The sequence below is a fragment of the Lampris incognitus genome, chromosome 15 (assembly GCF_029633865.1).
Source record: "Lampris incognitus isolate fLamInc1 chromosome 15, fLamInc1.hap2, whole genome shotgun sequence".
In the NCBI taxonomy this organism is placed as follows: domain Eukaryota; kingdom Metazoa; phylum Chordata; class Actinopteri; order Lampriformes; family Lampridae; genus Lampris; species Lampris incognitus.
Window position 1 is genome coordinate 46,320,743 of NC_079225.1, and position 14,551 is coordinate 46,335,293.

Below are 14,551 nucleotides of genomic sequence, written 5' to 3' on the forward strand. Positions count from 1 at the left end.
CATAATTTCCCAACAGCTGCCCTACAAAATCAGCCCAGCCATTCTAGAATATCAACTCAGAGCCATTCCAGTTATCTGGTGAAGAGTCCTGTAGTTTTTCATATCGAGATGTATATCACTGAAAAAATACATCTCAACGTGAGGTTTTTCCAGTATCGTGCAGCCCTGATCCATACCAGTGTCCTGGCATCCCGCCACAAGGTCTTGGTCACATGACCAAGTTTGTTTCGTAGGAGATGCAACATTACTGTGGTTAGACGGAGGTGTTGAGGTTCTGTGTTCCTGGACTTATGTGTGGTGTGAGCTCTAACTGAAGCAGCGGCGGTCTCTGGGCCGGTGAAGCAGACATCTGGGCTGACGGGGCTGTCGTGTGGTTTTACAGAATGCCGTAGTGGGGGGCTTCGTGTCTCATTACCTGCTGGAGAAGTCGCGGATCTGTCGGCAGGGATCAGAGGAGAGGAACTACCACATCTTCTATCGGCTGTGTGCCGGTGCCTCAGAGGACATCCAGCAGAAGTTCCACCTCAGCTCCCCCGACACCTTCAGGGTAAGAACAGCTGGATGATGGATGGATGGGTGATGGATAATGGATGGATGGATGATGGATGGATGGATGTGAATTGCCATTTAAATAGTACAGAGTGCTTTACAGGAACATTGAGGGAGGACACAGCGAGTTTTACTAACTTGACTTCCTCGGCACAAACTTTCCAGGTTATTCCAATGCCCTGCTAGACAGAGAGACAGACAGAGAGGCAGGGAGGCAGGGAGGCAGGCAGACAGACAGACAGAGATGCAGGCAGACAGACAGACAAACAGGGAGGCAGGCAGGCAGGCAAACAGAGACAGACAGACAGAAAGGCAGGCGGGCAGACAGAGAGGCAGGCAGACAGACAGAGACAGACAGACAGACAGGCAGGCAGGCAGACAGGCAGGCAGACAAGACAGACAGACAGCAGGCAGAGAAACAGACAGGCAGGCAGGCAGACAGACAGAGACGCAGGCAGACAGACAGACAAACAGGGAGGCAGGCAGGCAGACAGGCAAACAGACAGACAGACAGAAAGGCAGGCAGGCAGACAGAGAGACAGACAGACAGGCACACAGACAGAGAGGCAGGCAGACAGACAGAGAGGCAGGGAGGCAGGCAGACAGACAGGCAGGCAGACAGACAGACAGACATACATACAGAGAGGCAGGCAGACAGATGAATGTGTGTGTTTCAACGTGGTATAAAGGGATCGGGGACTCAGATAGCAGAAGATACCTGCGCAGAGATGGTTTTTAAAGTGGCATGGGGGGTGCGCTTCTCCCAACGCCACATGACTTGATTGTAGAGGAGATGGTTCCGATGGCAAGGGGGATCCCTAGACGACCGGCACCTCCACACAACTGCAGGGGGCTGCCGGAAATCCAGTTTTTCGGAAACCGCCTCGAAGCGTGCCGCCACAGCTTGCTTTTCTGTTGGGGTGAGCTCCCTTAGCCTTATGTCTTCCAGACTCACCCACAAGGCAGCGGGGCAGTGGTTGATAGGTGCCAGGGCGTGTCCACCAGGGTGGGCCTGCACACCATATCTCTGGGGCCCACTGCTGCTCCGAGATCCCCTGCCAGGTTAGCCTGGGGCCGCGAGACCCCAGTTACCACGTGTGGCCACGGGGAGGCCTGGCAGGAGTCTTGGTGAAGGAGAGGCTATGTACTGGCAAGGGAAGGCTTACACGCTAGGATGCTCCCCTATTCGCCACAGAGGCTAGCCAGCGGCAGCAAGCTAAGGGCAGGAGGGACACAAGCGGGTTGGAAGAACACATGCACCTTCCCTCCAACTACACACTGCTGCACTAGACGCATCACAACACCCTGTGTGTATGTACACACACACACACACAGATTAATTGGAATTGGAAAAGTCAACCCCAATGGCATAAGACTTCTTAGCCTGTGCTCGGAACATGACCTCACCATCACAAACCCCATTTTCCAACAAAAGAATAAATACAAGGCATCCTGGATGCATCCCAGATCCAAACACTGGCACCTGCTTGATTATGCTATCGTGAGGCGGGTTGATCTTAAAGACGTGCTCCTTACAAGAGCTATGCGAGGAGCAGACTGCTGGACAGACCACCGTATGATCCTGACAAAAGTCAGAGTACATGTCCGACCCTTGAGATGCCAATCTGGGCCAAAAAAGAAACCACTCCACTGCGCCAGACTATCCAACAGCGACACCCGAAACACCTTCCGGCGTTCTCTAGCCGACAACTTAGTTGACATTGAACAGCTGATCAACTCAAGAGTCTGGGATGGATGAAAAGTGGACCTCTCTGAGCACCACCCTCTTTGACAATGCAGCCCAATCCATTGGCTTCAAAACCAAGAAACATCAGGACTGGTTTGATGACAATGCCGGAACGATCTCCACCCTCCTGGACAACATGCACAACGCACACAGAGCTGCCCTCAGCAACCCACTATCCCAACCTTTCAAGAAAAAATGGCAAGACCTCCGCTCTGAGGCCCAAGCAACTCTGCGGAAACTGCAAAATGAGTGGTGGATTTTGAAAGCCAACGAAATCCAGGCTCATGCAGACAGGAACGACATGCATGGTTTCTATGATGCAGTTAAGGCCATCTATGGCCCTCGAAACTGCTCCCTGACACCCGTTAGGTCTGCTGATGGAACAACTCTCATCAAGGATCAGGCCCTGTTAGTGGAGCAGTGGGCCGAGCATTTTAACACCCTGCTCAACCAGCCCACCCCAGTGGACTCAACTGTACTGGCAGAACTCCCTGAACAGCCTACCTTGCAAGACCTAGACCTCCCACCATCTTTTAAAGAAATCCTACATGCAGTCAAGACCCTGCAAAACAACAAAACCCCTGGACCTGATAATATTCCAGCTGAAATCCTCAAGGAAGGAGGCTACCTCTGTATGAGGACACTGTATCTCTATATCCTTGAGGTGTGGAGTCGCGAGTGTGTCCCCCAACAGTGGAAAGATGCCAACATTGTGACCATTTATAAAAGCAAAGGAGACAAATCCATCTGCTCCAACAGTAGGGGTATTTCACTGCTGGCCATTGCAGGAAAGGTTCTAGCCAAGATCATGCTCCGCAGACTAACACTCGCAGTAGCCGAACAGGTCATACCAGAGTCACAATGCGGCTTCCGAAAGGATAGAGGGACCGTTGACATGATCTTTGTGACACGCCAGCTCCAGGAGAAATGTAGAGAACAACACAAGGATCTATACATAGCATTCATAGACCTCTCAAAGGCATTTGATACAGTTAACCGGGCCCTGCTGTGGCAAGTCCTGAAGAAATTTGGATGTCCACCCAAGTTTCTTACCATTCTTGGACAGTTTCACTCAGGAATGATGGCCCGAGTGGTAGTGGAGAACCACAGTTCTGAGCCCTTTGGTGTGCAGACTGGAGTCAGACAAGGCTGTGTGCTAGCCCCGGTCCTGTTCAATATCTTCTTAGTCTCTGTTACAACACTGTTACGAAGGAGGCTGGAGAAGCAGGCTGGAGTTACCATTGACTTCAGGCTCAATGGAAACCTATTTAACATCAGGAGGTTTCAGGCAACCACCAAGTTGACCTCTGAGACCATTATTGAGCTACAGTATGCCGACGATTGTTCCCTGGTAGCTCACACACCAGAAGCCCTACAAAACACTCTGTCGGCAGTTGTAACTGCATACAGGAGAATGGGACTGATTATTAACACCCAAAAGACAGAGGTAATCTGTCAGTTGACTGCCGGCCTCCCAAACCACCCAACAACCTTCACAGCAGAAGGGCAACAACTGGCCACTGTTCCTGCCTTCAAAAATCTGGGAAGCATGCTATCCGACACCTGCAAAATAGACGTTGAGATTCAGCACCGCCTCAAACAAGCCTCAACATCTTTTGGCCGTCTAAGGAGAAGGGTTTTCCAAAACAGCAACCTCAATCTCCACACTAAAGTGCTTGTTTACAGAGCAGTGTGCATCTCCACACCACTCTATGGATGTGAGGCATGGACCATCTACAGCCACCATCTCAGAAGCCTGGAGGCCTTCCATGTGAGATGTCTCCAGAGGATCCTCGGCATTACTTGGGAGGACAGAGTGCCACACACAGAGGTGTTGGAGCGGGCAGGCAGCTGTAGCGTGGAGTCTACCCTAAAACACCATCAACCCAGGTGGCTTGGGCATGTTATTCACTTGTCCAGCCAACGACTCCCACGAAAAGTCCTCTACGGCCAACTACGCCTTGGCCAACGCACTGCTGGTGGGCAGAAGAAGCGGTTCAAAGACCAAATGAAGACCACACTGAAAAGATGTCATATCAACCCCTCTTCTTTGGAGGAACTTGCTTTCTGCCGCACAACCTGGCGCTCTCACATCTCAGAGGGAGTGAAGTACATGGAAAACCAGCGCACACAACACCGTGTAGCAAAGCGTGCGAAGAGGCATGCTCGCAAAGCTACCCCTGACCCCTCCAGCACCACTTTTACATGCCCGGTCTGCAACCGCAACTGTGCATCCAGGATCGGACTATTCAGCCACCAAAGGACCCACAAATAGAAGAAGATGGTTATTATCAGGCACGATGGACAACCAGCAAGCTAGCATAAAGGGATGGTATAAAGGTAGTCAGACTCATGTGATGTTGGATTTCAGACGAGAGCTGATTGGAACTTGGAGGAGTCCTAATAAAACACCCGTAATAGAGAAAACGGCCTCTGATCTGGCAGTGTTACGTCTCTTCTTATTGGGGTCAGTCTTTAGCTCAGTGGCACTTCCGCAGGATGTGTTTGACATGAGCTGTTGTCTAACTGGAGAAATTATTTTTTTGGTCACCTCCGGTTTTAAACACTAGATGGCGCTACTGATTCAGTATTTAGCAACGCTGCTTTGACAGTAAATCCTCCTCCTGTCCACCCATCTGGCTGTAATCTCACACACTGTGCTTCTCTTTATCTTTCCACCAGTCACATGTCCCGTGTTTGGTTGTTTCTGTCTCTTCTGGAAGACCAGTGTGTGTCCTGCTGCTTCAGAGACAGACCTCTGTTTTAACTGGGCAGCAAAACCCACATGATGGCTCTGACACTCCTACCGGCTCCATTTTCACTTCATCTGGCCATCCTGTCTGTCAGTGTCTACCCGTCTGTCTGTCTGTCTGTCTCGCTGTCTGTCTGTGTCTGTCTGTTTGTCTGTCTGTCAGTCTGTCTGTCTGCCTGTCTGACAATCTGTCTCTGTCTTTGACTGTCAGTCTGTCTGTCCGTCTCTCTCGCTGTCTGTCTGTCTGTGTCTGTCTGTCTGTATTTCTGTCTGTCTGTCTGTCTGTCTGTCTGTCTGTCTGTCTGTGTCTGTCTCTCTCTGTCTTTCTGTCTTTCTGTCTGTCTGTCTGTCTGTCTGTCTGTCTGTCTGTCTGTCTGTCTGTCTGTTTGTGTCTGTCTGTATCTGTCTCTGTCTCTGTCTGTCTGTCTACCCGTCTGTCTTTCTGTCTGTCTGTCTGTGTTGTAAGTAAGTCAGATGATCCTGGATGACAGCACCTGTCAGACTTCAGACGTCAGAGAAACCAGAAGAGTTCTGGGTGTTTTCAGATGACACAGTACAGACAAGACACACTGACATGTTAGACTGTAAAGCAGGTTGCACTCTGAGAGACAGGACACACTGACATGTTAGACTGTAATGCAGGTTGCACTCTGGGAGACAGGACACACTGACATGTTAGACTGTAAAGCAGGTTGCACTCTGGGAGACAGGACACACTGACATGTTAGACTGTAAAGCAGGTTGCACTGTGGGAGAGGACACACTGACATGTTAGACTGTAAAGCAGGTTGCACTGTGGGAGACAGGACACACTGACATGTTAGACTGTAAAGCAGGTTGCACTGTGGGAGACAGGACACACTGACATGTTCGACTGTAAAGCAGGTTGCACTCTGGGAGACAGGACACACTGACATGTTCGACTGTAAAGCAGGTTGCACTCTGGGAGACAGGACACACTGACATGTTAGACTGTAATGCAGGTTGCACTGTGGGAGACAGGACACACTGACATGTTAGACTGTAAAGCAGGTTGCACTGTGGGAGACAGGACACACTGACATGTTAGACTGTAAAGCAGGTTGCACTGTGGGAGAGGACACACTGACATGTTAGACTGTAAAGCAGGTTGCACTGTGGGAGACAGGACACACTGACATGTTAGACTGTAAAGCAGGTTGCACTCTGGGAGACAGGACACACTGACATGTTAGACTAAAGCAGGTTTACTAAAGACAAGTGCTGAGTCACAGCCGCATCTTCATCTGAGGACTGAGAGAGAAAAAGCTCATCCTCCCTTCGCTGACTCATCCTGTCATCGTCATCATCATCAGAATTCACTGGTCTGCCCTCATGTGCCTTTTAAAGAACCCTCTCTCTCTCTCTGTCTCTCTCTTTCTCTGTCTGTCTCTGTCTCTCTGTGTCTCTGTGTGTGTGTCTCTCTTTCTCTGTCTCTGTCTCTCTGTGTCTCTCTGTCTCTCTCTCGCTGTCTCTCTCTGGATCTGTGAACTGTGTGGGTACCGGCTTGACAGCCGAGCTGTCGTCTTCTAATGGACTCATAAATCTGGAGTTTTCTCCGGGCAGTCTGGAAGTGTGTGTGTGTGTGTGTGTGTGTGTGTGTTGGAGCTCTGTGCTGAAGCTGAGTGGGGAAACGGTGGTCTGCGGACTCATGGAAAGCGGGTGAGCAGAACTGTGAATGAGTCCCGCTTTCAGTGAGAGACGGAGCGCTGAAGGCCAGCGGTACTCCTCCCACGCTGAAAGTCTTTGATGAAGTCCAGAACCAGATCAGCTCTGTCCTCCAGCAGCTGTTGTCTTTGTCTCTGAACGCCTGCAAAATGGTCGTCAAAGTCGAGTTGACGAAGACAGGAGACGGCCAGTGAAAAGCCAAATAAAAAACCCGTGTCGGAGTCGGTCGTCATCCGAGGAGCTCAGACAGCTTCTGTACGGTGAAAACCGGATTCTGAGAGACTTGTGAAACGAGACAGAGACCAATTGATGTGGTCCATCCACCATCACTGCAGAACACTAACACAAAGACGGCACACCTTCAGCTGAAACGGGGGTGTTTGTGATCCTCTTCTCCTGAATGCGGTTTCGTTCCCTGTGTAGCTCAGTGCGTAGAGCAAGGCATTAACACTGTCAGGGTTGTTGGTTTGAATCCTACTGATGCAATCTATGCACATAACTTGACACATACAGCTCTGTAACGCACTTGGGAAAGCAGGGATGAAGATGTACTTTTAAGGTACACGTACTGGTACCAAAGTGTGACGTGCTGATTGGATCAATGAGATCTACAGTAACGGTACCACGGGTCACACAGACAAACATAAGTAGTGTTCCACAGGAAGTGATGCAGTCAGCTGAGGGAGGTCACACAGTCTGTCAGGAAGGGCTGAACATGAGCAGTGTTAAAAGTGCCTCAGCTCTGTTGCTGTACATGTTGCGTGATCCCATGTGTTGCTGTGATTGGTATTATGTTGATGTGTGGTTGGTGATAACCATAAAAACATTCTGCTTATCAAACATGATGGCGGGCGGCACGGTGGTGCAGTGGTTAGCGCGGTCGCCTCACAGCACGAAGGTCCTGGTGTTCATACTTAAGCTATGAGGGGCACATAACTCTTTCTTTTGGTGTGATGCATTCAAAGCATTAAAATCAGTCTGGCAGGATATGCCCCACCGGGAAGCCAAGATGCTGTTTCCTGGCATTGAAACATTTTTGGTAATTGGGTTTTCAAGAACCCAGGACCTTCTTGCTGTGAGGCGACCACGCTAACCACCACGTCACCGTGTCGTGGCGCGGTGATTAGCGCGGTCGTCTCACAGCAAGAAGGTCCTGGGTTCGAGCCCCGGGGTAGTCAAAACTTGGGGGTCATCCTGGGTCGTCCTCTGTGTGGAGTTTGCATGTTCTCTCTGTGTCTGCGGTGGGTTTCCTCCGGGGGCTCCGGTTTCCTCCCACAGTCCAAAGACATGTAGGTCAGGTGAATCGGCTGTACTAAATTGTCCCTAGGTGTGTGTGTGTGTGTGTGTGTGTGTGTGTGTGTGTGTGTGTGTGTGTGTGTGTGTGTGTGTGTGTGTGTGTGTGTGTGTACCCACCCTGTGATGGCCTGGCGACCTGTCCATGTTGTCTCCCCGCCTGCTTCCCAGTGACTGCTGGGATAGGCTCCAGAATCCCCTCAACCCTGGTGGGGATAAGCGGCTTGGATGATGGCTGGATGGAAGTGTGATGGTGTTGTTGGTATTTGGCACCAATATCATGAAGTTATTAACGATACCTGTCCTGCTTTGTCTCCAAACCGTCCAACCTGAGCTGTCCCTCTAATATACTCGTTCCTAATCCTGTCCCTCTTCATCACTCCCAATGAAAATCTTATCATCTTCAACTCCACCACCTCCAGCTCCACCGCCTGTCTTTTCATCAGTGCCACTGTCTCCAAACCATACAACATAGCTGGTCTCACTACCATCTTGTAAACCTTCCCTTTAGCGATACCCAACCCTGCTGGAGAAACAAACCATAGAGCCGTAGAAAAGCAAAGAAAAGAGAAAAGTCATGAATTCAAACTGTTGGTAGTTAAGAAAGTTTGTGTTAATACACACACACAGTTTATACTGTATGAGAAACCTTTGAAAGGAAGCTCAGAGCTCCGGTAAAGTCCATTTCTCTTTACGTTTGCTGATGAGTTACACTTTTCTCTTGTCCTCTGCAGTACCTGAACAGAGGATGCACGCGCTTCTTTGCAAACAAGGAAACCGACAAACAGATTCTGCAGAACCGCAAGAGCCCAGAGGTGAGTCACAGTACAGAATCACCTTTCTTTCCTCTCCTCTCCTCTCCTCTTCTCTCCTCCTCCTCTGCACCTGTCCTCTCTGCCATGCTGCGTTCTGTATCTCTATCTTGTATTTGAGGAGCACATTTCTTAACAAAGCATTCAGAGTTTTGCAGGAGGAATGGAAGTGGATGATGATTACTTCAGCGGCCATTCAGAAGGGATTAGCTCGTCGAATGACTCGACATAATCGCCACAGTTCATCCGGCTTTCTTCTCCCCGTGTGGTCTTGAACGCCGTGCGTGGCTCTCCTCTCATTCACACAGTCCGACCTCCCCTGTCCTCTGCAGAACAGATACGCCCAGCACTCATCTATTTTATTGCTTTTCATGCCTTCCCTGGTACTCCAGGTAATTATGTGTCCCAGGGGAAAATTTACAGCACTAGAAGATCCTCCGTCTCGGTTGGTTTTATTTCTGCTACCCCACTGGAGGTGTTGATTCCCTTGACGTGTGGACACACACCGTGAAATTAACTGAAAACACTGGATGGATGTTTTAAAATCTGTCTCAGGTGTGATGTTGCATTCACCAGTCTGTAATACATCACACAACCCAGGTGTGGTGTCACACTGTGTCGTCTGGGTCGTCATACGGGCACCTCCTACTTGGCTTATTTGTCAATATGTATTTTGTCGGCAAGGCATTTGGCATTTGTCGGCGTTTGGGCGGCACGATGGTGCAGTGGTTAGCATGGTTGCCTCACAGCAAGAAGGTTCTGGGTTTGAGCCCCAGGGTAGTCCAACCTTGGAGGTCGTCCCGGGTCGTCCTCTGTGTGGAGTTTGCATGTTCTCCCCGTGTCTGTCTGGGTTTCCTCCAGGTGCTCCGGTTTCCTCCCACAGTCCAAACACATGTAGGTCAGGTGACTGGGCCGTACTAAATTGCCCCTAGGTGTGAATGTGTGTGTGTGTGTGTGTGTGTGTGTGTGTGTGTGTGTGTGTGTGTGTGTGTGTGTGTGTGTGTGTGTGTGTGTGTGGACCCTGTGATGGACTGGCAGTCAGTCAAGGGTGTCTCCCCGCCTGCTGCTCAATGACTGCTGGGATAGGCTCCAGCATCCCCGCAACCCTGAGTAGGATAGTTGCTTTGGATAATGGATGGATGTATTTTGTCGAAGCTTTCCAGAAAGTCATTTTCCAAACATTAAAGCTACTATTAGTGAAATTTTGGCTCTCGTAGCAAAAAATTACCATTGTGCATTGGGGGAGTTGAAAAGCGTTTTCAATATATATCAGTTGTTAAATGATAGGTTTTCCAGGAGCTCAGATTTCTGGCTTCCACAATCAGCGTTTCAGCCAAGAATCTTTATTTTGGTAATTAAACCACTAGAGGGCGACTCGCCATCTAGAAATCCCTTATCCTGCCACAAAACTGTGCCCCCCCCCCCCACACACACACATTAATTTCAGTGCCCATCTCAACTTTCCAAAATGGAAGAGTCAGCTTTTTAACACATCTCTAAAGAATCCAAAAAGCCTTTTCGTCTGGCAAAAATATTACATGATAAATGCCACTCCAAAAGTAGAATAAATACTGTGATTATCACTTTTGAAATTGGGGCTAAAGCTTTGTAACTATAAAGGCATAAAAACTAATGCCAAGCTGGCCAAGCCACTGTTTCACAGATGGGCAGCGTTGTCATATACATCAAATATACTACATGGTGAAAAGTATGTGGACACCCCAGCATCGCCCCCATATGTGTTTGCTGAACATCTCATTCTAAAACCATGGGCATCAATGTGGAGTTGGTCCCCCTTGCTGCTATAACAGCCTCCACTCTTCTGGGGAGGCTTTCCTCTGGATTTTGGAACATGGCTGCAGGGATTCACTCCCATTCAGCCACAGGAGCATCAGTGAGGTGGGGTACTGATGTTGGGGAGAAGGCCTGGTCACAGTCAGTGTTCCAGTTCATCCCAAAGGTGTTGGATGGGGTTGAGGTCAGGGCTCTGTGCAGGCCGGTCAAGTTCTTCCACACCAAATTCTGCAAACCAGACCATGTCTTTCTGGACCTGGCTTTGTGCATGGGTGCATTGTCGTGCTGAAACAGGAAAGGGCCTTCCCCAAACTGTTGCCACAAAGTTAGAAGTACACAGTTCTCTAGAATGCTATCGTATGCTGCAGCACTAAGATTTACCTTCACTGGAACTAAGGGGCCTCAGTCCAAACCATGAAAAACAGCTCCAAATCATTACTCCTCCCCCACCAACTCTACAGTCGGCACTCCGAATTAGTGCAGGTAGCGTTCTCCTGGCATCCAACAAACCCAGATCGGTCCGTCAGATGTCCAGGTAGTGAAGCGTGATTCATCACTCCACAGAACGGGCTTCCATCGTTCCAGAGTCCAGCGGTGGTGTGTTTTACACCACCCCAGCCGATGCTTGGCATTGCACGTGGTGATCTTAGGCTCGTGTGTGGCTGCTCGGCCATGGAAACCCGTTTCATGAAGCTCCAGACCGACCGTTGTTGTGCTCACGTTGCTTCCAGAGGCAGATGGAACTCGGTAGTGAGTGTTGCAACCGAGGACAGATGATTTCTATCACTCCTTGGTCCTGTTCTGTGAGCTTGTGTATCCCGTCACTTCACAGCCGAGCTGTTGTTGCTCCGAGACCTTTCCACTTCAAAATAACAGACTGACAGTTGACCGGGGCAGATCTGGCAGGGCAGTAGTTTGAGGAACTGACTCGTTGGAAAGGTGGCATCCTATGACAGAGACACGCTGCAAGTCACCGAGCTCTTCACTACAAACCGTTCTACTGCCCATGCCTGTCTGTGGAGACGGCATGGCTGTGTGTGTGATTTATACACCTGTTAGCGATGGACGTGGTTGAAATAGCCAAACCCACTCATTAGAAGGGGTCTCCACATGCTTCTGGCCATGTAGTGTACATACCCATGTGTGACTAGTCATGAATATTGCACAGTGTTTTATAACATGATAAGTTATAAATATTGTAGTGTTTTTAAACATGATAAGCTATAAATATTTTACAGTATCTTAAAACATGATTATAATGAATATTTCAGTGTTTTATGAGCTGATTAACATTTCCGTGGGGTCTCTGTGTTAGCTAGCTTGTGTAATTGTGAGTCGTTATTAGTGTTAATTGTGTCATTTGCAGGCCGATGTCGCTGCAGGGCAGCGGTCAGGTGAGGCTGTGACCGAGCCGCATGTAAGAGGAGACTGAATTTGCTCAGGGTGTTGTGACTGCTGCCGGTTCGACAGCGGTCATTTGAGAGAGAAAATTACTGATTGTACCCGAAAGGAGACGCAGTTAAGCGGAAAACTGTTGAAGAAGTGAGGTGGCTCAGACTCGGTGTGGAGGAAGCCAGCGGGATGTGTGGCGTCAGCGGTTTTTGTGCTAGATTTGTCATCAAAATATGACTTTGTGTGTGATGTCACGTGAGGGACCAAAGAGAAGACTCACAAGACTCACAGAGGCTAACAAAAGAGCTGTTCCACAAAAACAATCGCAGTGGGTAGATTAAGCATGCGGATTTTAGCCCCCCCCCCTTTTTTTTTCACCCCAATTGTACCCAGCCAATTACCCCACTCTTCCGAGCCGTCCCGGTCGCTGCTCCACCCCCTCCGCTGATCCGGGGAGGGCTGCAGACTACCATATGCCTCCTCTGAGATACATATGGGGTTGCCAGCTGCTTCTTTTCACCTGACAGTGAGGAGTTTCACCAGGGGGACATAGTGCGTGGGAGGGTCACGCTATTCCCCCCAGCCCCCTCCCCCGCACAGGTGCCCCGACCGACCAGAGGAGGCGCTAGTGCAGCGACCAGGACACATACCCACATCCAGCTTCCCACCTGCAGACACGGCCAATTGTGTCTGCAGGGACGCCCTACCAAGCCGGAGGTAACACAGGGATTCGAACCGGCGACCCCAGTGTTGGTAGGCAACAGAATAGACCGCCACGCTACCTGGATGCCGCAACATGTGAGTTTTAGAGCTTACTGTGTGACAGAACTTAAAATGAACATCTTGTAAACACACAGCCTTTTTTATCTCCAGAATGTTCTCAAAACTTCTGGCAGGAGGTGAAAGGTGTGCTGAGCAGTAAAGCTGGCTGAGGGGAGATATGGGTTTAACCCCACCCGGAAACTACCTGGATACCAGAGAGCACCATTAAAAAAAATAAAATAAAAAAAAACACTCTTCTATTCAAATTTCTTTAGTTTCCGGGCAGAAAAACCCTTGCAGGGAACCAGCTGCTTCCTGTAAACTTCCCTCATAAACCCAGAAACTGCTATCGTCTCCCGCAGCGAGCGGCCGAGGTTCCCCGTCCCGCGTCGATAGAGATGTGTTATCTCCTTAGATGAGCTGCCTTTTCTGCTCCCTGTCTTTGATTAATTATAGATAAATATTCCATTATCGCGGCTCGGCACAGCGCTCCTCTCAGGACCGACACGGTGTAATTAATTATTATTGCCGTTGAGAGGAAGCCGGGGCAAAGGCCTCCTCTTTCTGAAGACTGTGGACATCAGTTGAAGTGTTGCGTTCAAAGACGCCCTTCGTGCTTTTACATATTCAGATATCCTGACAAGCCCACCATAAAGCGGCCCTCACATACAAAGCGTGGTGTTTCAAGTCTGTGAGAAGTGGTGTTGTTTTATCAAGCAAGCGTTTAAGTTGTCAACTCTTCTTTCAAATGTGCCGTCATTTGTTTGACTTTCTGTCAGTCAGCCGTTTGCTGTGTTTTTCACTTTGGTTGGGCTTTTATTCTGGAGGAAAAAACACAACCAGCTTTCGCCTTTATGTTAGTGAGAAGGAGTATTTTAGCCACTGCTCTCACATTTCTACACTGTTTTTTACCAAAGTGGACGTGTTGTTGTTGTTGTTGTTGTTGCCTCACAGCAAGAAGGTCCTGGGTTCGAGCCCCGGGGTAGTCCTGCCTTGGGGGTCGTCCCGGGTCGTCCTCTGTGTGGAGTTTGCATGTTCTCCCCGTGTCTGTGTGGGTTTCCTCCCATAGTCCAAACACATGTACAGTGGTGCTTGAAGGTTTGTGAAGCCTTTAGAAGGTTCTGTGTTTCTGCATAAATATGACCTAAAACATCATCAGAGTTTCACACAAGTCCTAAAAGTAGACAAAGAGAACCCAGTTAAACAAATGAGACAAAAATATTATACTTGGTCATTTATTTATTGAGGAAAATGATCCAGTATTACATATCCTCCCACCGCACTACGCCCCCCTGGTGAAACTCCTCACTGTCAGGTGAGAAGCAGCAGCTGGTGACTCAGCTGTGATCTGCAGCTCTCCCCGGATCGGCAGAGGGGGTGGAGCAGCGACTGGCTGGAAGGCTCGGAAGAGTGGGATAATTGGCCGGGTACAATTGAGGAGAAAAATCAAAAAAAAAAAAAAAAAAAAAAAGACAGTGTAGTAAAATATAATTTTATTTATTATAAATCAACAAAAGTAAAAGTACTGTGATTTTATTATACTAAAAAAAAAATACCATTACCAGAAAATATTTACTCAAGTACTGTAATGAGAGAAGCTGTGATTCGTTACTTTCTACCGCTGGTCAAATATAATCTAATACCACTTAAAATACACAACATTTACCCGGAAACAGTGTGAAATGTCCACCACCTGTTGTAGTGTGGCGAAGGCGACTCCACCCGCTCCGTTAGTGCCAGCAGGTTAAAACAAACGGTGTTGTG

The 14,551-nt window shown here is 49.1% G+C and overlaps 1 protein-coding gene across 3 annotated transcripts in view; it reads left to right on the forward strand.

Annotated features, from left to right (window-relative positions):
• The window catches only part of myo6a (myosin VIa), a 190,685-nt gene that overhangs the window by 57,522 nt on the left and 118,612 nt on the right, over positions 1–14,551 (forward strand). For all 3 annotated transcript variants that reach the window (XM_056295131.1, XM_056295132.1, XM_056295133.1), the window contains exons 9-10: positions 383–547; positions 8,762–8,842. In XM_056295131.1, the coding sequence (XP_056151106.1) occupies positions 383–547; positions 8,762–8,842 (246 nt within the window). The remainder of the gene's footprint in view (positions 1–382; positions 548–8,761; positions 8,843–14,551) is intronic.